Genomic DNA, 23803 nt, shown 5'->3' with positions numbered 1-23803 from the left:
AGCGCTTAGAACAGTGCTTTGCACATAGTAAGCGCTTAACAAATGCCATTATGATTATCATTATTATTCCCTGCCCACAACGAGCTTACAGACTAGACACGAGAGCCGACACCTGTGCAGGGTGCACCAATTTCAATCCCAGATTTTTCAAAATAAAATAAGATTCCCAGGGAGCAGTGACTGTACTCAACCCCCCCTTTCTCCTCCTTCATACTGTTCACTGTTCGCATTACTCACTGCATCCTGACTTCCCTCACGGGACACTGGGTCAAAAGGGAAAGATATGGAAAATGAAGAGTAAAATTCAGCGATGACTCACCTGTTTCTCGGGGTTTTATGGCTTATGTGTCTCTTCTGTTTCATTTCACCCATAAATTAACAAACTGAAAAGCCCAAGAACGTATTTCTGGCTTCCCAAACTTTAACAGCATTAGAATATTCATTTCTAAACCTCTCTGCACTAACCTCTAAGCACTGTACTAAACGCTGGGGTACATAAAAGCTAATCTGAACAGTACATATGCACTGTCCTCTCCCAAGCCCTTAGTACAGTGCTCTGAGCGCTTAGTACAGTGCTCTGCACACAGTAAGAGCTCAATAAATACGATTGATTGATTGAGCATAGTAAGTGTTTCGATACTAATTGATTGATTAGACAGGATTTGGATGGGATTTGAGTATTAAAGTCTATCTCCCCTCTAGACTGTGAACTCGTTGTGGGCAGGGAATGTGTCTGTTTATTGTTATACTGAACTCTCCCAACTGCTCAGGAAAGTGCTCTGCACACGGTAAGCGCTCAATAAATACGAGTGACTGGCTGATTGACCGACTACAACGCCGTAGAATTAGCTTCACGTTCCCTGCCCTCAATGAGCTGACAGTCTAGAGACGAGCTTACAGTCTAGAGAAGATAAAGGAGTTACGTTTTGGCTACGTTTAGTTCGAGGCCTCGGCGGGACATCCAAGTAGAGATGCCCTAAATAAGAATTATGGTATTTGTTATTTGTTATGGTATTTGGTATTTGCTAGAGATGCAGCGTGGCTCAGTGGAAAGAGCCCGGGCTTTGGAGTCCCAGGTCATGGGTTCAAATCCTGGATCCGCCAACTGTCAGCTGTGTGACTTTGGGCAAGTCACTTCACTTCTCTGGCCACAGTTCCCTATAATAAATAATAATAATAATGATAATAATAATAATAATGGTATTTGCTAAGCGCTTACTATGTGCAAGGCACTGTTCTAAGTGCTGGGGAGGTTACAAGGTGATCAGGTTGTCCCACGGGGGGCTCACAGTCTGAATCCCCATTTTCCAGATGAGGTAACTGAGGCCCAGAGAAGTTAAGTGGCTTGCCCAAAGTCACACAGCTGACAGTTGGCGGATCTGGGATTCGAACCCATGACCTCTGACTCCAAAGCCCGGGCTCTTTCCACTGAGCCACGCTGCTTCAGTAAAATGGGGATTAAGACTGTGAGCCCCCCCGAGGGACAACCTGATCACCTGGTATCCGCCCCAGCGCTTAGAACAGTGCTTTGCACATAGTAAGTGCTTAATAAATGCCATTATTATTATTAAGCGCTTACTATGTGCCAAGCACTAAGAAATGCGAGACTGCCGAGACAGGTCAGGGGTGGAGAAGCATTAGACTATACGGCCCTTCGGTCTGCCCACTTTCCACCAGATTTAAAGACATTCTGGTTATTAAAGACTGAAAGGTTCAATTTCAGTGTTGTAAGGTTCCTTTTTCTCTTTATCTTTCGTCGGGGGGAGGTCAAAACAAATGCCTCCATCATGGGCTGATGACTGAGAGAAAGTGACACCTTCCTTCAGGGAACAAACACCAGCTGTTGCACGCACACAAATACACACAAACACACACACACACAGTTCCTGCACATAGCAACAGAAGAAAGTCTCCTTAAGATCGCTACTGTCTCTACTGCAAAACCCAGAATCTTTGCTAAGCTTCTGATGCTCCCTACTGGCCGCTGTCATTGCTCACAACTGTGGGAGCTCAAAGAATTAAAGGAATAATAATAATAACAACAACGATAATAATAATAATAATAATAATAGCATTTGTTAAGTGCTAGAGAAGCAGCGTGGCTCCGTGGAAAGAGCCCGGGCTTTGGAGTCAGAGGTCATGGGTTCTAATCCCTGCTCCGCCAATTGTCAGCTGTGTGACTTTGGGCAAGTCACTTCACTTCTCTGGCCCTCAGTTCCCTCATCTGGAAAATGGGGATGAAGACTGTGAGCCCGCTGTTGGGTAGGGACTGTCCCTATGTTGCAAACTTGTACTACCCAAGCGCTTAGTACGGTGCTCTGCACACAGTAAGTGCTCAATAAATACGACTGAATGAATGAATGAATGAATGAAATCCTTGACCACTCCATACTGCCTGCTTATTTAAGGAACTCCGTATATGAGCCCCTGGGATGAGATTTACTATTTTCGTGGATGTTAACTGCCTAAATCACTTCAGTCTATACTTCACGCTGCTGCCCGGATCATCTTTGTGCAGAAACGCTCTGGGCATGTTACTCCCCTCCTCAAAAATCTCCAGTGGCTACCAATCAATCTGCGCATCAGGCAGAAACTCCTCAGCCTGGGCTTCAAGGCTGTCCATCACCTCGCCCCCTCCTACCTCACCTCCCTTCTCTCCTTCTACAGCCCAGCCCGCACCTTCCGCTCCTCTGCCGCTAACCTCCTCACCGGGCCTCATTCTCACCTGTCCCGCCATCGACCCCCGGCCCACGTCCTCCCCTTGGCCCGGAATGCCCTCCCTCCGCACATCCGCCAAGCTAGCTCTCTTCCTCCCTTCAAAGCCCTACTGAGAGCTCACCTCCTCCAGGAGGCCTTCCCAGACTGAGCCCCCTCCTTCCTCTCCCGCTCCCCATCTCCCCCACCCTACCTCCTTCCCCTCCTCACAGCACCTGTATATGCTTGTACAGATTTATTACTCTATTTATTTTACTTGTACATATATACTATTCTATTAATTTTGTTAATGATGTGCATCTAGCTTTAATTCTATTTGCTCTGTCGACTTGACACCTGTCCACATCAATCAATCAATCATATTTACTGAGCGCTTACTGTGTGCACAGCACTGTGCTAAGCGCTTGGGAAGTACAAGTTGGCAACATCTAGAGATGGTCCCTACCCAACAGTGGGCTCACAGTCTAGAAGGGGGAGAGAGAGAACAAAACCAAACACATTAACAAAATAAAATAAATAGAATAGATACGTACAAGTAAAATAAATAGAGTAATAAATACGTACAAACATATATACATATATACAGGTGCTGTGGGGAAGGGAAGGAGGTAAGGAGGTGGGGGATGGAGAGGAGGAGGAGGGGGAGAGGAAGGAGGGGGATCAGTCCACATGTTTTGTCTTGCTGTCTGTCTCCCCCTTCTAGACTGTGAGCCCGTTGTTGGGTAGGAACCATCTCTATATGTTGCCGACTTGTACTTCCCAAGCACTTAGTACGGTGCTCTGCACACAGTGAGCGCTCAATTAAATACGAGTGAATGAATGAATGAAATGAAAAATATACAGTGCCTGTTTCCTCACTGTTCTGAGTACAATTAATCAGTCATATTTATTAAGCGCTTTCTTTGTGCAGAGTGTACTAAGCGCTTGGGAGAGTAAACCATTAACAGAGTTGGTAGACACATTTCCTGCCAACAACAATCTTACGGTCTAGAGGGGGAGCCGGATATTAACAGAAATAAATAAATTACAGTTATGTACATCAGTGCTGTGGGGCAGAGGAGGCAGTGAATAAAGGGTGCATTATCCAAGTGCGAGAGTGAAAATCAAATGTTGAAAATGTAAATCTAATTTGCTAAAACCATCTCACGGGAAAAGGTCAGTCTTCCTTATCCTGAAAATATTACGAATTTCATTATACGAACCTTCCGTCCCTACCCTCAAGCCGGTCTGTTAATACCCTCTCTCTGCCTGAATGGTAATTTGAACACTAGAAAGAAAGCCACACAAGGCTTTTAGTCTTACCTGCTTTGTTGCTATAACAACTACTGATGAAAGTCATATTTATTCCAACATCTCTGATGTCATATAGGGTACAATTAAATGAAACTGAAAAGGTCAAAAGACACATCAGAATAGTTTCTCCACGAGATACCTAAATCTGAAAGCGCTTCAATGACTCATTTTCTCCTCCCTGGACTCTTGACATAGTACACACAGGTAGCTTTTTTTTTTTTTTTTTGGTCAAACCAAGCTGTTCTTGTCCTCTAGGGCTCCTAAACATCCTTCTGACATTTAGGTAGAAGTTAAGTGGCAATTTCAACAAGCTCACACGAAAAATAATAGAATTACCAAGCAACCCTCGGCGATTCTTGGCTGCTTCTGAATTTGAAGACCAAGAGAGCAGCATTGTCTTTTTAATGCTGAATAGTCTACTGTTAACTTCCCACAAACATCGCTTAGAGAAATACTATCCAAAGAAAACCTCCCTTGTCTAACTTCTTTTAAAAAAAAACTTAAACAATCTCAAGATACCAGCCTACGTCAAAGGACCGAGACACTAATAAATTGCTTCAGCTACAATGAGTCTGACATACTCATCTGTTCTATCACTCTGCCTAATGCACCAGTTTTCCCTTTGAGAAGCTGGAAAATACTGAGGCTCTGAAATGTTGGGTAGGGACCATCTCTACATGTTGCCAACTTGTACTTCCCAAGCGCTTAGTACAGTGCTCTACACACAGTAAGCGCTCGATAAATATGATTGATTGACTGATTGATTGTCCTCCACGGAGAGATTTGAGTCATTGGCAAGGCCTTGTCCTCAGGTCTGCTCTTCCTTCCACCCACTAACCCCATGACGAGTGACCAGACCCAACTTCCTCCGCCACCTACCTCCTCCCCAGTGTGTGAAATACACTTCCCATGTATGAAACTAAATGTAGAAAACCTAAAGGAAAACCTTTATTTTCCATGAGGCTGAATAATAATAATGATTGTAGTATTTATTAAGCGCTTACTATGTGCCAGGCATGTTACTAAGCGCTGGGATAGACAATGGTAATGATAATAATGACATTTGTTAAGCGCACGCTATGGGCCAGACAATGTACTAAGCAGTGGGGTGGATACAAGTGAAGATAGATTCAAGTTAATCAGGTCGGGCACAATCCATGTCCCACATGGGGCTCACAGTCTCGATCCCCATTTTACAGATGAGGGAACTGAGGCACAGAGAAGTGAAGCAACTTGCCCCAGGCCACATAGCAGACAAGTATCAGAGCCAGCCAGTATCTGCCTGGGGTCGAATTACAGCTCTGTCACTTGTCTGCTGTGTGACCTGGGGCAAGTCACTTGACTTCTCTGGGCCTCAGTGACCTCGTCTGTAAAAGAGAGATTAAGACTGTGAGCCCCACGTGAGACGTGGACGGGTCCAACCTGATTAGCTTGTATCTACCCCAGGGTTTAGTACAGTGGCAGGCACGTAGTAAGTGTTTAACAAATACGATTAAAAAAATCATTTTCACCCGAGTTGAAGAAACTGCTGAAACAAAGCTCCTCCATGTTTCAGTGGTATTTTTCTTCCGTATTCCTATGAGAACACATCTTCCTCACTGTTAACAAGACAAATACTTTCAAAAGGCACTTCCGTAATTATAAACTATTAAACGAATGTAAATTGAATTCCATTTCCGGTCTCCAAAGACCACTAAATACCCACTCAAAGCAGTCTAGTCCTTCAACCTGAATCGTTTTCAAAATAAAAATAAATTCTAGAGACGCAAAAATGCTTTAACCTAAGTGCCCAATCCAACTTCCAAATGCCCCTTTGGTTCTTAAAACATTACAGATCGCTCCCCGTTTTTCTTCGTAACATGAAACTCTGCTTCTTAAAACCTTACTCTTTGCTGAAAAATAGATTGCTGATGACTCGGTCCACATACTATGTTTCTCTACTGCCAACTTATCTATTGTACCTTGATCTCATCTCTCTCCCCGTCAAACCCTCTCCCGTATCAATCAATCAATCAATCAATCGTATTTATTGAGCGCTTACTGTGTGCAGAGCACTGTACTAAGCGCTTGGGAAGTACAAGTTGGCAACACATAGAGACAGTCCCTACCCAACAGTGGGCTCACAGTCTAGAAGGGCGAGACAGAGAACAAAACCAAACATACTAACAAAATAAAATAAATAGAATAGATATGTACAAGTAAGATAAATAAATAAATAGAAAAATGTGGAACGCTTCACAAATTTGCGTGTCATTCCCTCTGGTCTGGAAACCCCCTTTCCCTACACATCCAAGAGACCACCAGTCTCCCCACCTTTAAAGCCATATTAAAATCACATCTAAGAGGCCGTCCCCAAGTAAGTCCTCATTTCCCCCACTTCCATTCCCTCCTCTGTCACCCTTGAACTTAGATTTGTACCTTTTATTCACCCCACCCTCGGCCCCGTAAAACCTTATGTTCATATAATTAATTTACTTATTTACTTACATTAATGCCCATCTTCCCCTCTAGAATGTAAGCTCATTGTGGGCTGGAAGCGTGTCTAACAACTTGTATAGTACTTCCCCAAGTGCTTAGTACAGTGCTCTGTATAAAGCGTTCAATAAATAATGCTGATTGATAACAAGAAAATCTTTTATTAACCACTTCTTGCGCATCACTGCTTCTTAATTTCCAGGCTCAGAGAGGGGAATATTATCTCTCTGCATTCTGTCTGTCTCATAAACAAATCTCTTAGAAACTTGACAGTATTTCAAATTAAAGGCATCGTCCTCTGATCAACTTTAAAATCAGTCACTTATTTTTCACGGTATTTGTTAAGCACTTACTATGTGCCAGGCACTGTACTAAGCACTTGGGTAGATACAAGTTACAAGTTAATCAGGCTGGACTCAGTCCATGTCCCACACGGCGTTCACAATCTTAGTCCTCATTCTGCATGGAACCCAAGAGGTTAAGTGACTTGTCCAAGGTCACAAAGCAGACAAGTGGCAGAGCCGGAATTAGAACCCAGATCTGCATGACTTCAAGGCCACGTGGGACATGGAAGGTGTCCAACCTGATTAGCTTCAGTCACTTCATCTGTAAAATTCATTCATTCATTCAATCGCATTTATTAGGCGCTTTGCAGAGCACTGTACTAAGCACTTGGAAAGTACAATTTGGAAACAGATAGAGACAATCCCTACCCAATAATGGGCTCACAGCCTAGAAAGGGGGTCCTAAGACTGCGAACCCCTTTTCGGAAAGGACTGTGTCCAAACGGATTAGCTTATACCTATGTTAGTGCTTCATACAGTGCCTGCACATATGAAGAGCTTAACAAATAAAAGGAAGGAACGGGGTGGGGAGACAGGGCGTCAGAAAACCCAACCCTATTTCTCCCACCCCTAAAATAGCTCAGGCCCCTGCAGAATCAGAATTTACCAGAAATGCGTTCCCAAAATTAAGACAGGGGTCTGTGACAACAAATTACGTACACACACACACAGGACCGTAGGTATTGCACTGACGAGACGAGAAAATGGAAAGCAAAGTGTACCTGCGGCTCTGTAGAGTATTTTAGGTTCGAAAAATATGCAGGGGTTCTTATCTTCGATACAAGACAGAAGCAGTCCCTTGGCTTGAAGAGGGCTTCTTGGCACTACCACCTAGAAGAAATTGAAAACATTAAGATACTTGGAATTTTTATTTAAATTCGCCTTTGACTGTCAGGATGTAGGAATGGGAATTTTTAACCGGTGGGGGTGGAGAGTATTTAGACTATACTATGCACCGGTCCAACCTAGATCTCTCAATCAATCACGTTTACTGAGCGCTTACTATGTGCAGAGCACTGGACTAATCCCTGGGGAGAGTCCAATACAACAGAATTAGCAGGCACCTTCCCTGCCCAAAACAAATTTAGTCTAGGGGGAACATAGTGTAGCTTACAGTCTCGTAATGTGTCTCATAGGGGTTTCACTCCTCTGTGCCTCAGGTATCTCATCCGTCTAATGCCAAAAGTGCCCAATCTGCTTATTTTGTATCTATCCTAGCAGCGTGGCTCAGTGGAAACAGAACGGGCTTTGGAGTCAGAGGTCATGGGTTCAAATCCTGGCTCCGCCACTTGTCGGCTGTGTGACTTTGGGCAAGTCACTTCACTTCTCTGGGCCTCAGTTCTCTCATCTGTAAAATGGGGATGAAGACTGTGAGCCCCCCCGTGGGACAACCTGATCACCTTGTAACCTCCCCTGCGCTTAGAACAGTGCTTTGCACGTAGTAAGCGCTTAATAAATGCCATCATTATTATATAGTACAGTGCACATAGTGAGCACTTAAATACAATAAGAAAAAGAAATGTGGAAGCAGTATGACAGTGGAAAGAGCAAAGGCAGGAAACCTGGGTTCTAAAAAACACCATTTTTTAAAAAGAGCCCCTTCTTACAGATTACAGCACATGTGGCTGACCAAGTATGGCACCACCACTAGCCTGCTGTGTGACCTTGGGTGAGTCACTTCACTTCTCTGGGCCTCAGTGACCTCATCTGTTAAATGGGGATGAAGACTGTGAGCCCCACATGGGACAACCTGATTACCTTGTAACTACCCCAGCGCTTAAGAACAGTGCTCAGCACACAGTAAGCACTTAACAAATACCATAACTATTATTATTATTCAGTTACCTCATCTGTAAAATGGGGATTGAGGCTGTGAACCCCACGTAGGACAGGGACTGCATCCAACCCAATTCGCCTGTGTCCACCCCAGCGCTTAGTACGGTGCATGACACAGAGTAAGCGCTTAACAAATACCACAATTATTATTAATAATATTACTAGCAGTCAATCAATCCATCAGAGTGGCATTTATCGAGTCAAGCATTGTACTAAGCGTTTGGGAGATTACAATAGAGAAAGTAAGTAGACACAATCTAGCTGGGGAGACACTAAATTAAGCACGATGGAACCGAATTGGGTCTAATTCCATTACCTTTATTCCCGGACAGTGGGCGAAAAAAGCTTCTGGGCTTTGAGAATGATAGAGAGCGCCATGACCGACACAGCCCCACGGTGCTCTGATTGTTAAACTTCCACAGTTGAAAAGGTCTCCGGAGCGATAACGGTATTTTGCCGCTTCGTTGACAATCTGGAAAAAGAAATTGCGCTGAAATAAATCCGCCGAACAGAAGCTCCATACCAATTTTCCCCACAGGAAGCAGTACGCTCTGCACATTCATTCAATTGTTCATTCGATTGCGTTGATTGAGTGATTACGATGTGCAGCGCACTGTACTAAGCACTTGGGAGAGGACAATGGAACATAAAAAGACATATTCCCTGCCCACAACGAGTCTGCAGTCTAGAGGGGGAGTACAAACACACTCTAATCTGTAATCTGTAGACAGGCAGCGTGGCTCAGTGGAAAGGGCCCAGGTTGGGAGTCAGAGGTCATGGGTTCTAATCCCGGTTCCGCGTGTGACTTTGGGCAAGTCACTTGACTTCTCTGTGCCTCAGTTACCTCATCTGTAAAATGGGAATGAAGACTGTGAGTCCCAAGTGGAACAACCTGATCACCTTGTTTCCTCACCCCCCAGTGCTTAGAACAATTCTTTGCACTTAAATACCATCATTATTATTAAGCACATTTGTGGGCAGGCACTGTGACTTTGATAGTGTTGTGTTGTACTCTCCTAAGCACTTAGTCCAGTGCTCTGCACATAGTAAGCGCTCAGTAAATACGACTGGCTACCTGACGGCCTTCCCCACAGTGCCGAGGATAACTAACTTCTCCTAAAGGCAAAGCAATGTCCTCCCGAAGAAGGCGACAGTAAGAATTTGCCTGGTAGAATTAAACGGGTGCGGTGGGAACCCATTACTGTGTAAACAAGGAGCAGGGTGGTTTAGTGGAAAGAGCCCGGGCCTGGGAGTTTGAGTACTGGGTTCTAATCCCAGCTCTTCCACTGGTGTTCTGTGTGACTCTGGGCAGGTCACTTCACCTCCCCGTGCCTCGGTTTCCTCATCTGTAAAATGGGGATTCGATGCTTGATCTCCTTCCTACTTTTACTGTCAGCCCCATGAGGGACGGGGACTGTGTCCGGCCTGATTAACCTGAAACTACTCCAGCGCTTAGAAGGGCGCTTGACATATAGTAAGCGCTTAACAAGTACCTTAATACCATTAACAATACTAAATCTCCATCCTCTTTGAAGACACTACTTTATGAACAGTCTACTTCTAGACTGTGAGCCCACTGTTGGGTAGGGACCGTCTCTAGATGTTGCCAACTTGTACTTCCCAAGCGCTTGGTACAGTGCTCTGCACACAGTAAGCACTCAATAAATACAATTGATTGAATGAATGAATGAACATCATACTCCGAGAAACGTTCATCGTGGTGAATGCCCCTTTACCTGATCAAAGGCTGGAAAGATGTAATCGGCAAACTGAATTTCCGCAATGGCAGTAGCCCCGGTGACCGCGATTCCAATGCCAAACCCGACAATTCCTTGTTCACACAATGGGGTATTGAAGACTCTGTCTTTACCTTCAAAGACAAAGGAAACCTTCATGCTACATCCTCAGTACAGCTTTGGAATTTAAAAAGAACTACAAATATATAACAACTCAGTTGCCAGGACTCCCTCCTAGAGGGCAGAGAACTACCAAAGCTATTGTACTCTTTCAGTGCTCTGCATCAAGTGCTCAAAAAATACCATGTACTGAAATACTGGCCCAGCCTTAAAAAAGATAATAATCCTTCATCAGCCAGTGGCTCTGGACATTGCTTAAGACCTGGGTACGACAATTTGCTTCCTTTGAAGTTTCTATCTGTCTACTTTTCACAAACGACGTCCCCATTCTGCCAAAAGAACCGGTTACGATGCAGAACCGTGGGGCTCCCGTGAAACAACACTCCCACGCTCGAGGAGCAGCGTTGCCTAGAGGTTAGAGCCCGGGCCTAGGAGTAAGAAGGACCTGGGTTCTAATCCCAGCTCCACCGCTTGTCTTCTGTGGAATCTCGGGCAAATCACTTAATTTCTCTGTGCCTCAGTTACCTCATCTGTAAAATGAAGACTAAGGCTGTGAGCCCCATGGGGGACATGGTCTGTGTCCAACCTGATTAGGCTGTATCTACCCCAGTGCTTAGAACAGTGTCTGGCACATAGTAAGTGCTTAACAAATACCACTTAAATAAAAAGAATCAAATTAGGAAACAAAGAACCGTCACACCTCCAGGTCGCTGGAAGATTCATCAGAGCTTTCTGTATTTCACTCTCCCAAATAATCACAGTATTTGTTAAGCTGTACTAAGCCCTGGGGTGGATCCAAGCAAATCAGGTTGGACACAGTCCCTTCCCCAAGTGAGGTTCACAGTCTCAAACCCATTTTACAGACGAGGGAACTGAGGTCCAGAGAAGTGAAGTGACTTGCCCAAGGTCACACAGCAGACAAGTGGCAGAGGGGGCTGATTGACTGATTGGTTGAACGGAGTTAATAATGACAGAGATGGATGAGCGGAAGCCATAGTACTGTGAAACGGGAATCAACCTACAGTCTCTTTGCAAGGCATTAGCCCTTCAGGAAATGAACAGTGGAGCAGGAAATCTGATTAGTTCTTTTGCTACCTTCATGAGCCCGATGTCCTGAACGGCTAAAATCGGAAGGTAAACACGCTAAAAGCATCCATTTGAGCTCATTCTCCATTCGCATGGAAATGAGATATTCCTTAAAAGGGACCCGGTATCTGCGTCAACAGGTCCAAACCGGAGCATACAAATTCCTCAAGCTGACTCTCGACTCGGGAAAAGGGATATTGCAGTATAAGACAACACCGATGTACGTCAGCCACTGAGGAAGACATCATGGAACCGTTGATTTCAATTAACCTGCTCAGCTTTATAAATAGCCCCAGCTTCGCCATCTAAATAACCTGCTGCCCTTTCCTACAAAGCGAGGGAGAAATGATGACAGGGGCATGAAAAATGAATGAGTTTCCACAGCGCGTAAACAGGAAGAGGGTATAATACAGAAAGCACCCTGATCCAAATTGAAGATCTATGAATAAAATGAAGCTCGCAGGTAGGAAAGGAGCCATTTTTAACCCCAAGAAGCCACCATCTCTATTAGCTGCTCATTTTCAAATTATTTCAATCAATCAATGGCATGTCTCATGCGGGACAGGGATAGTGTCCAACCTAATTCACTTATATTTACCCCAGCACTTAGTTTGAAACATAGCAAGTGCTTAGCAAGAGCACGAGCCTGAGAGTCAGAAGGTCATGGGTTCTAATCTTGGTTCTGCCACTTGTCTGCTGTGTGACCTTGGGCAAGTCACTTTATTTCTCTGGGCCTCAGTTACCTCATCTATAAAATGGGGATTGACACCGTGAGCCCCACGTGGGACAGGGACTGTGTCCAACTCGATTTGCTGGCATGCACCGCGGTGCTTAGTACAGCGCCTGACACAGAGTAAGTGCTTAGCAAATACCATCATTATTATCATCAACAAATAACATTTGGAAAAAAATGTACTGAATGCTTACAGTGGGCCACACTCTGCACTAAACACATGGGAGAGTACAATGCAACAGAGTTGGTAGACATGCTCCCTGTCCACAAAGAACTTATAGTCCAGAGGGAGAGACAGACATTAAAACAAAATACCAATAGGGGAACTGTACATCAGTGCCGTGGGGCTGGATGTAGGATGACTAACAGGCACATAATGTTAGGAAGACCTGCTCTGAAGAGCCTGGAAAAAGGCATGAAACGTGCTGAGGTAACAATTGCCATAAAAATACAAATTGTCAATTCTGTGGTGTTTCCAGTGACAACGTATGGACCCGAAAGCTGGACAGTGACAAAACAGGATGGAAAGAACATCGATTCTTTTGAAATGTGGTGTAGGAGAAGGCTTTTGCGAATACCCTGGACTGCCTGAAAAACAAACAAGTGGATTTTAGAGCAAATTAAGTCAAAGTGGTCTTTGGAAGGCCAAATAACTCGACTTAGATTAGCATATTCTGGACACATAATCAGGAGGGCTAATTCTCTGAGAAGACACTAATGCTAGAAAAAGTCCAGGGAAAACAAAGAAGAGGCAGACCAGCAGCTAGATAGAGACTATAACAACGATAAATGAAAAACCATGAGAAAGTCTGCAGATTATGGCAGAGAACAGGACGTTCTAGAGAAAGTATAGCCGCGGAGCCGCTACGAATCGGAAACGACTCACGGCACAATAATAAAATATTAATAAGGGGTACGTAGTCAAGTGCATAAGTGACACAGAAAGGAGGCCAAATAGAGGAAATGGCTTAATCCGGGAAGGCCGTTTGGAGGAGATGTGATTTGAGGATGGCTCTGAGGTGGGGAGAGCAGTGCTATGTGGGATAGGAAGGGGTTGGGAGTTCCAGGACGTAGGTAAGGGACCTGTGGCGAGACAGGTGAGATCGAGGTACAGAGAGTAGGTTGGGGTGTGCAGGTTGGGTTCTACAAGAAATGAGTGTGGTGAAAAAGGAGGGAGAGAGCTGATTGAATCCACTGCCTGGACTACTGCTTCAGACTCCTCTCTGCCTCCTGTCTCTCCCCATTTCAGTCCATTCTTCCTTCTGCTGTCCGGATCATTTTTCTACAGAAGAGTCCAGGCCGTGTTTCTCCACTCCTCAAGAACCTCCAGAGGTTTCCCATCCACCTCTGCATCAAACAGAAACTCCTTGCCATTGGCTTTGAAGCGCTCAATCCCGTTGCCCCCTCCCACCTCAGCTCACTGCTCTCCTATCACAACCCAGCCCGTACACCTCGATGCCGTCTGTCTCACCTCCAACCTCTCACCCACGTCCCACCTCTGGCCTGGAATTCCCTCCCTCTTCATATCAGACAGACTATCACTCTCCCCACCTTCAAAGCCTTTATAAGATCACATCGCCACCAAGAAGGCTTCCCTGGCTAACCTCTCGTTTCCTCTACTCCCTCTCATTTCTGCATCGCCCTGGCACTTCGATTTATATCCTGTATGCACTCAGTGAACATGTGGGTTGAATGACAGGGACGAGTCGAGGATAACACCAAGGGTATGGGCTTGTGAGGCAGGGGAGGGTGGCGGTGTTGTCTGCAGTGAAGGGGTAGTTGGGAATAGGACAGTCTGAGTGGGAAGATGAGGAGTTCTATTTTGGCCGTGTTATGTTTATTCATTGATTAATACTACTGATTCATCATTCAATCAACATTATTTACTGAACATGTACTCTGGGCAGGGCACTGTATTAAGTACTTGGGAGAGTATACAAGAGTAAGCCAACGTGATCTCTGCCCTTGAGGAGTTTACAATCCAGTATGGAAGTCAGACATCAAAGTAAATTACAGGTAGAGAAAGCAACTTCAAAACTGGAGGACAATGACTGTGTCCAACCTGATTAGTTTGTGTCTATCCCAGTGCTTAAAACCGTGCTAGATAGTAAAAGCTTAACAAGTACCATCACTATTATATTTTATTTATTTGGATTAATGTCTGTCTCCCCCGCTTTAGACTGTGAGCTCATTGTGGGCAAGGAATGTCACTGTTTATTGTTGCATTGTTCTTTCCCAAGTGCTTAGTACAGTGATCTGCACACTGTAAGCACTTAATATGCATATTAATGGATGATTATTACTTTTACACACAGCTCCATACCCACCCCAGCCTGATCCTGTTTCTCAGGCCTGCCAACAGCTGCTTCCAATGAACACAGTGTCCCAGCTTGCCCCCATTTTCATTTTAGGGAGCAAAAGAATGTCAACTCTGGGGTGAGCTGAAGGAAAATCCCCTGAAACCTAAAAGTAGAGAGGCTCCTCATTCCCTCCTGCTCCATCTCTCCTCCTCTCAGCGCATCCGTCTCAGCCCGGACTTGTGTAGACAGATGGCTAATAAAGAAAATGATACCTTTCATTTAATTTCATTCTAAGCTTTTATTCAGGGGGTGTTGAAAGTCATTGATGCCAGCTTTTCGTGCTGAATGTGGAGAGGCAGTGCAGCTTAGTGGGAAAAGCCCAGAACTGGGAGTTCGGGAGTAATCCCACCTCTTCTGAGGAATTTGGGCAAATCATGGGGATTATATGGGGATTAAGACTGTGAGCCCCACGAGGGACAACCTGATCACCTTGTAACCTCCCCAGCGCTTAAAACAGTGCTTTGCATGCAGTAAGCGCTTGATAAATGCCATTATTATTATTATTATTATTTAACTTCGCTGGGTCTCTGTTCCTCCCCTGTAAAATGGGGATTAAATGCCTGCCCTTCTTCCCCCTTTGACTGTGAACCCCATGTGGACAAGGATTCTGTCTGATCTGATTATCTTGCATCTACAAGATACTTCTTGTACGCTGCTTCTTGCATGTAGACGCAGCGTGGCTTAGTGGAAAGAGCCGGGGCTTGGGAGTCAGAGTTTGTGGGTTCTAATCCCAACTCCACCACTTGTCAGCTGTGTGACTTTGGGCAAGTCACTTCACTTCTCTGTGCCTCAGTTACCTCAGGCGTAAAACGGGGATTCGATCCCTGTTCTCCCTCCTATTTAGGACTATGAGCCCTGTTTGAGACAGGGACTGTGTTTGACCTGATTATCTTGTTTCTTTCCCATCACTTAGAACAGTGCTTGACACGTAGTAAGTGCTTAAACACCACAATTATTATTATTACTATTATTATTAGGGAGAGTCCTGAAATCTGGGTCTCTGCTCCCCTGTAAAATAGACAATCATCTACCTCCTAGAAATATCCTCTAGCTTAAAGTTCTCACATGAAGGAACTACAGATCATTGCTTTTGCATGAAGAGAGGAAATAAACTTACCATACTTATCTCGTAAGCCAACGGTGCAACGAAACACTCCACCAAAGGCAACATCTTCACCAAAGATCACTGAAAAATAAAATTATCCTTTCACATAACACATCCCGTTCATTTACCCACACAATTGACCAGACTATTTTCAGATTAAGTACCCTAAAATAGCACAGCAGTTTTACATTCTAGATCATCTGTTTCAGCAACTCCAGATGATTTATATAATTCCTTCCACGTGGAGTGTATAAGCTGAAGTCGATAACCTAAAGGGTTTTTATAACCACATTTCTTCAGGCTCTGCTTTAGTCGAAGAACTGGTTGGGGAGAGGAGTGCTTTTAAACACACACTTGTTCCATATGTTTGAAAAAGCTGTCTACAGGGTCAGGATGGCTATTCTTGACACTCCAGGAATAATATACGGCCGATTACAGAGAAGACAAGAAACCGTGTGTTGGGCACTGACCCTTGACTCCTATAGAGGCCTCTGTCTGGGGAGAAAGGGAGAAAACAAAAATGATCTTTATTGCCACGCTCATGTTTCTGAGTCACGTCCTTGGAAAGGACAGAAGAAACGTGCCTGGTTTTACCTTTCGCATCTAAAATGGCTAGGAAACAGCCTTGGCAGGAGGCCAACCAAACACAGCTTCAACACTTTAAAAGACAGCAGAAACAAAGCATTCAGTCCATTCTCTTGATACCAAAAAACAGGTAGCGGGAGAGCGGTTCCGTCTGGAAATCAGGTTGAGAAAGCGCTCCTTCCTCCCAGCCCTGGCTGGAAATTTTCAAAAAGGAGACACTGATCTCTGCCCCTCTTCATCAGCCCAACTCAGGCTTGGGACATGCTAAGAAATTACCTGAAGGCAAATATTTTAATGAACCGTCTCTCGCTCAGTAAATACACGCATTTAGAAAAATCTACTAATGAGCAAAGGCTTCAGTAAATACAGGCTTGCTATTCCCGGTATTTCAGAGAGCAAATGGGTCATTCTGACACATCGAAATCAAAACTGACACAGAAAAGCATTCTATTTTTCCTGCTGAATGGAGGATACCACAGAGACGGTGAGGACAAAGTGGCAAAATGCCCTGTGCCTAATTAGGGGATGAAAAGTTCACTTAGGGTTTGCAGTTCTTCCTTTTGAGAGCTAAACATTTACCACAGATACTCTGAAATACAACCTCATGAAACACTACCCTTAAAAGGTCCCACAATCCCAATTATCCACCACCAGTGGCCATTTTAGGATGGAGGACTGATTCCTTTTGGTGCCTACTATATTTTACAGTGCCTTTCAAAAGCTCAGAGAAGCAGTGTGGTCTAACAGATAAACCACGGGATTGGGAGTCGGAAGGACCTGGGTTCTAATCCCGGCTCCGCCACTTGTCTAGCTTGTGACCCTTGACAAATCACTGAACTTCTCTGTGCCTCAGTTACCTCATCTGCAAAGTGGGGATTAAGGCTGTGAGCTCCATGCGGGATATGGACTTTGTCCAACCTGATGAGCTTGTCTCTACCCCATTAGTTAATAAAGAGCCTAGCACATAGTAAGTGCTTAGCAAATACCATAATCATCACTATCATTATTATTATCATCATCATCATTACAACACGAGGTAGAGTCAGAAGATCTGGGTTCTATTCCCAAATATATGTATATATGTATATATATACATATGTATATACTGTATATGTGCATATATGTTTGTACATATTTATTACTCTATTTATTTATTTATTTATTTTACTTGTATATATCTATCCTATTTATTTTATTTTGTTAGTATGTTTGTTTTTGTTCTCTGTCTCCCCCTTTTAGACTGTGAGCCCACTGTTGGGTAGGGACTGTCTCTATATGTTGCCAATTTGTACTTCCCAAGCGCTTAGTACAGTGCTCTGCACATAGTAAGCGCTCAATAAATACGATTGATGATGATGATAAATACGATTGATGATGATGATGATGATGATGATGAATAATGACAACAGTGATTGTGGTATTTGTTCAGTGCTTACTATGTGCCAAGCATCATGTACTAAGTGCTGAGGAGAAGCAGCATGTGATCTTGGGCAAGTCACTGAACTTCTCTGGCTCTCACTTTCCTCATCTGCATTGGGGCTAATCAAACCTGCCTCAGAGGGATGTCGTGGGGATAAAATGAGATAATGAATTTGGAAGCCCTCTGCAAAACTAAAGGTGCGATACAAAAAGGAAATAATATTATTATTATAAATGGATGAAAGGACAGATTGCCAGAATTCGACTGTAGTTAGTGCATTTTGCATCATCTGGCTCGGTTATTTCAGCTGGAATTAATCATTCAAGGGCTTAATTCTATAATTATTTCAATGATTCATTCCAAAATTAGCTAGCCGCTACTGAATAGAATGTGCTTCAGTTGCTTCAGTTACTTTCATTCATTCAGTGGGATTTACTGAGTGCTTACTATGTACAGAGCACTGTACTAACCGTTTGGGAGAGTACAATACAAAAGAGTTGGCAGACGTGTTCCCTGCCATCTCAACCAGACTTCTATACTTCTCATTTCAATAGAGAGATTTGCTACTGATAGGAGTGAATGCCAGCCATGGTCGGAAGAGGAAAATCCTCTCGAAGCGGCTGGTTTATAATTTAATAGCCTCCAAGCCTTCATACTCTCAAAATGGCAGAGAATTTTTCGAGCTAAGGCATGGAGTTTTAGCATACACAGACTGGGTACTAACCCAGAAGGAAGACAAGGAAGCAGCATGGCCTAGTGAAAAAGAGCGTGGGCCTGGGATAGGAGGACCTGGGTTCTAATCCTGACTCCTGTACTTGTCAGCTGTGTGACCTTGGGTAGTTTCTTCCTCTGTAAAATGCAGATTCAATTCCATTCCCTCAGACTGTAAGCCCTTTGTATCTACTCCAGTGCTTAGAACAGTGCTTGGCCCTTAACAAGTACCATTAAAAAAAATAAGTGAATTCAAGAGCCAGGACCAAGATTTTTGTTCCAGAGTTCCAGAAATTTGACTCTTGTATCCCTGACTGTATCTCTATAAAAGAGAGTAGCCTAAAGTGTCAGACGTTCTGCTTAGACATATTTATGCTGTAAACACAGCTTGTAATGGTTTCTTTCCATCCCCAAAATAACCGCTCTAACCAAAGACAAGAACCGTGTCGGAGCAACAGTTAGAGGAATCTATCGTGCTTTTTTTGGAAGTAAAAACCTGACTACCAATTTGTTTTTCAGGACTCACCCAGAGGAATAATATTGAATGAACCCATGGCTTTAATCCATCCTCTGCCCCAATACAAAATCCGACTGGTCTTGCTTTAGAACTACAATTGACTCTGGGGAAGGAAGCCTTAATTCTGGGGCTCTAACATTTACAGTCAGCCACAGTCAGTTGGACTACTTTTCAGACAGAGAACAAAATACCGTGTTTACTCTGGAAGTCAAAAGAACCACCAGCGGTGATGATTGAGGATGCAGAGTGGATTAACCAGCTCTTCGAAACCTGCTCGGCACATAGTAAGCACTTAATAATTATCATTATTATCATTAACATGTTTATGGACTGTGCCTGGCTGGAATATGCCAGTTTTCCTAGGGACTAGCAATTTATAAGAAGAGACGCTACTCCATGATTATAGTGTTTGCTCCCCTGATAGTCACAATCTTATTTTTTCTGCACATTTTGAACATTAAATGGGAAGGCGCAGTCAAATCGTCCTGATTTGCATAGGAAGAAAATTTCAGGTGAATGTAAAGGCTTCTGAGGGGGGTGGGCAGGGATAAATTGGCAAACTGAATCTCCAAAGAGTCTCAAATTTCAGCAGTATCCATTCATTCATATTTATTGAGTGCTTACTGTGTGCACAGCACTACAAGAAGCGCTTGGGAAAGTAAAATACAACAATAAATAGAAATAATATAACAATAAATAGACATATTCCCCCCTAGTTTGTCTTATTTGTTTTTGGCCTTTTACTGTAATAAACTAATGACTGCCGGAAAACTTCCCCACTCTCCCCCATGGCCTCTGGACTGTAAAGTCTTTATGGGCAGGGGACTTCTCTGCTAATTCTGCTGTACTGTACTCTCCCAAGTGTTTAGTACAGTGCTCTGCACATAATGAGCCCTCGATAAATATCACTGATGGATTTAATGATTGATCTTGTTCAGCCAGAGCTTTCAGAGCATCAGAGACGCAACAGAACAATCTACCTGCAGTGGGATCTTTGGCCAGTGAGTTATCCAAGGCACTTGATATTGATTGGAAGAGATTCATTTTCTGGGTTTCTCCTGTAGGATTAAAAATAGAAAAGTTTCAGACATCTCATTTAAAACATTGAAAAATAAAACAAAGGGATCCCCCCGTAGACTGTAAACTCACTGTGGGCAGGCATGACTACCTACTCTGTTGTACTGCAGTCTCCCAAGTGCTTAGTACAGCGCTCTGCACTTGGTAAGCGCTCAATAAACTCCTGATATGATAACAATGAGCCCAAAATGATCTTCTAGATGGCAAAAAGCCCCCAAATGCACAAAGGCAATATCAAATATATCCACTTCACTTTGTGACTGAGAGGTTTTTGGTGTCGTTGTTGGATTGTAAGCTCCTTGAGGGCAGGGATCATGTCTGTCAACTCTCACAAGTGCTTAGTACAGTGCTCTGGATGGAATAAGTATTCAATCATCATCATCATCATCATCAATCATATTTATTGAGCGCTTACTATGTGCAGATCACTGTACTAAGCGCTTGGGAAGTACAAATTGGCAACACATAGAGACAGTCCCTACCCAACAGTGGGCTCACAGTCTAAAAGAGTGGGCTCACAGTCTAAAAGTCTATCACAGTCTATCATTTATCAATAAATGATATCGATCAATTAAGGAAAAAAGGGACAGTGTGATGGTGCTTTGAATTTGGGATTTAGGGCACTGAGGCTGTGTGAAATTCTAAAACTAAGTTCTGGGATTAGGGGAAATTAGCGTCTACCACAGAAGGCTAAAAAAGAAAGTGTCAGAGAAGCGGCCCAGATTCATTCAATTGAACTTATTGAGCACTTACTGTACGCAAAGCACTGTACTAAATGCTTTTTCAAAGATGACTAACAAAGAGAATGCCAAAGTGAGAGAAAATATTTCTGGCAAGTCATATTATGACTCTGACTGGAAATCTAAAGGACATGGAACGAAGTGCACGTTATAGATTTTACACAGGCCCAAAGAGATATAATTTATCAAGAAGAAAACCTGGCAAGAAAACAAGTAGGACACAAAATTAGACAAAAATTTCAAACGAGCGTTTCTATAAGAGCCTAGAGAGAATTGAACATATTCACTGAAGAAAATTCTCCCCTGAAGTTGAGTATCACAGGGAGATACCTTTAATCTAAAATTCACGAAAAAGACTTGCTCCTTTACCAGATAACAAGTTCCTGCATTTCACTGGATGCCATGCCCTGTTAGCATATGAGCGCGTATTTTTTTCATCGTTTTAACCTGGTGAGAGGCTGCCTACGAATAAAAGTTCCTAAAATGATAAACAGGTCGATCGAATATTGATCTAAGCCTGACAGAGACAAAGGCCCCTAGCCTACCAGAGGAAGCCAGTGCTGAGTTCGGCGATTGCTAAGATACGGGAATTGATAAAAATCACCCAAAGATCTTCAAGTCCTCCAAAAATGCCCAACCAGCCTCCGTCTGAAGCGGGAGAGCGTTTCAGGGCGGAATCAGCTTCGGGGTAGGTGAGCGCGAGGTACAGAGAGTACGATGGCGTTAGAAAAGTGGAGTATATGGATTGTGGTAGGAGTTCAGAGGGGTAACGTGGAAGGGAGAGAACTGATCAAGGGCCTTGAAGATGATAATAATAATGATGGTATTTGTGAAGCACTTACTATGTGCCCAGCACCGTTCTAAACACTGGGGTAGATACAAGGTAATTAGGTTGCCCCATGTGGGGCTCACAGTCTTAATCCCCATTTTACAGATGAGGTAACCGCGGCACAGAGACATTAAGCTGGTGGTAATAATAATAATAATGATGGCATTTGTTAAGCACTTACTATGTGCCAAGCACTGTTCTAAGCACTGGGGTAGATACAAGGTAATTAGGTTGTCCCATGTGGGGCTCACAGTCTTAATCCCCATTTTACAGATGAGGTAACCGCGGCACAGAGACGTTAAGCTGGTGGTAATAATAATAATAATGATGGCATTTGTTAAGCACTTACTATGTGCCAAGCACTGTTCTAAACACTGGGGTAGATACAAGGTAATTAGGTTGTCCCATGTGGGGCTCACAGTCTTAATCCCCATTTTACAGATGAGGTAACCGCGGCACAGAGACGTTAAGCTGGTGGTAATAATAATAATAATGATGGCATTTGTTAAGCACTTACTATGTGCCAAGCACTGTTCTAAGCACTGGGGAAGATACAAGGTAATTAGGTTGTCCCATGTGGGGCTCACAGTCTTAATCCCCATTTTACAGATGAGGTAACCGCGGCACAGAGACGTTCAGCTGGTGGTAATAATTATAATAATAATAATGATGGCATCTGTTAAGCGCTTACTATGTGCAAAGCCCTGTTCTAAGCGCTGGGAGGAATACAAAGTGATCAGGTTGTTCCATGTGGGGCTCACAGTCTTCATCCCCATTTTACAGATGAGGCTCAGTGAAGTGACTTGCCCAAGGGCACGCAGCAGACATGTGGGGGAGCCGGGATTCGAACCCATGACCTCTGTCTCCAAAGCCCGGGCTCTTTCCACTGAGCCGCGCCGCTTCTCCGGTAAAGAGTCTCTGTTTCATGTGGAAATGGGTGAGCACGCCACTGGGTGCTTGTAAAGAGTGGGGAGATATGGGGAAAAAAAACGCGCTTTTTGAAAAATGATCCAGGCGGCAAGGTGAAGTATGGGCTGGAGAGGGAAGAGATAGGAGGCAAGGAACTAAGTGAGGAGGCAGAAGCGGTCATTCATTCACTCAGTCGTATTTATGGAGCGCTTACTGTGTGCAAAGCTCTGTACTAAGCGCTTGGGAGAGCACGAGATAACAACATTAAACATTCCCTGCCCACAGCGAGCGATGCAGTAATCACAGTCTGATTACTTCTAGACCGTGAGCCCACTGTCAGGTAGGGATTGTCTCTGTTTGTTGCCAAATTATACTTTCCAAGCACTTAGGACAGTGCTCTGCACCCAGTAAGCGCTCAATAAATGCGACTGGATGAATGAATGACTGCGTCTACTGTGGAATTTCATTAAACATTCCCTGCCCACAGCGAGCGATGCAGTAATCACAGTCTGATTACTTCTAGACCGTGAGCCCACTGTCAGGTAGGGATTGTCTCTGTTTGTTGCCAAATTATACTTTCCAAGCACTTAGGACAGTGCTCTGCACCCAGTAAGCGCTCAATAAATGCGACTGGATGAATGAATTACTGCATCTACTGTGGAATTTCATTAAACATTCCCTGCCCACAGAGAGTGATGCAGTAATCACAGTCTGATTACTTCTAGACCATGAGCCCACTGTCAGGTAGGGATTGTCTCTATTTGTTGCCAAATTATACTTTCCAAGCACTTGGAACAGTGCTCTGCACCCAGTAAGCGCTCAATAAATACGACTGGATGAATGAATGACTGCGTCTACTGTGGAATTTCATTAAACATTCCCTGACCACAACGAGCGATGCAGTAATCACAGTCTGATTACTTCTAGACCGTGAGCCCACTGTCCGGTAGGGACTGTCTCTATTTGTTGCCAAATTATACTTTCCAAGCACTTAGGACAGTGCTCTGCACCCAGTAAGTGCTCAATAAATGCGACTGGATGAATGAATGACTGCGTCTGCTGTGGAATTTCATTAAACATTCCCTGCCCACAACAAGCGATGCAGTAATCACAGTCTGATTACTTCTAGACCGTGAGCCCACTGTCAGGTAGGGATTGTCTCTATTTGTTGCTAAATTATACTTTCCAAGCACTTAGGACAGTGCTCTGCAC

The 23803-nt window shown here is 43.9% G+C and overlaps 1 protein-coding gene across 1 annotated transcript in view; it reads right to left on the bottom strand.

Annotated features, from left to right (window-relative positions):
- BCKDHB (branched chain keto acid dehydrogenase E1 subunit beta) overlaps positions 1-23803 on the bottom strand; it is a 140525-nt gene that overhangs the window by 110909 nt on the left and 5813 nt on the right. Inside the window, exons 2-6 of the mRNA XM_038761083.1 lie at positions 20017-20094; positions 15816-15884; positions 10400-10533; positions 8980-9135; positions 7550-7658 (exon numbers count right to left, since the gene is read on the bottom strand). Of these exons, the coding sequence (XP_038617011.1) occupies positions 7550-7658; positions 8980-9135; positions 10400-10533; positions 15816-15884; positions 20017-20080 (532 nt within the window). The 5' untranslated portion in view covers positions 20081-20094. The remainder of the gene's footprint in view (positions 1-7549; positions 7659-8979; positions 9136-10399; positions 10534-15815; positions 15885-20016; positions 20095-23803) is intronic.

This window comes from Tachyglossus aculeatus, chromosome 19 (assembly GCF_015852505.1).
Source record: "Tachyglossus aculeatus isolate mTacAcu1 chromosome 19, mTacAcu1.pri, whole genome shotgun sequence".
NCBI classification, from domain to species: domain Eukaryota; kingdom Metazoa; phylum Chordata; class Mammalia; order Monotremata; family Tachyglossidae; genus Tachyglossus; species Tachyglossus aculeatus.
The sequence above is the reverse complement of the archived record's forward strand: the minus strand, read 5'-3'. Positions and strand labels throughout refer to the sequence as shown.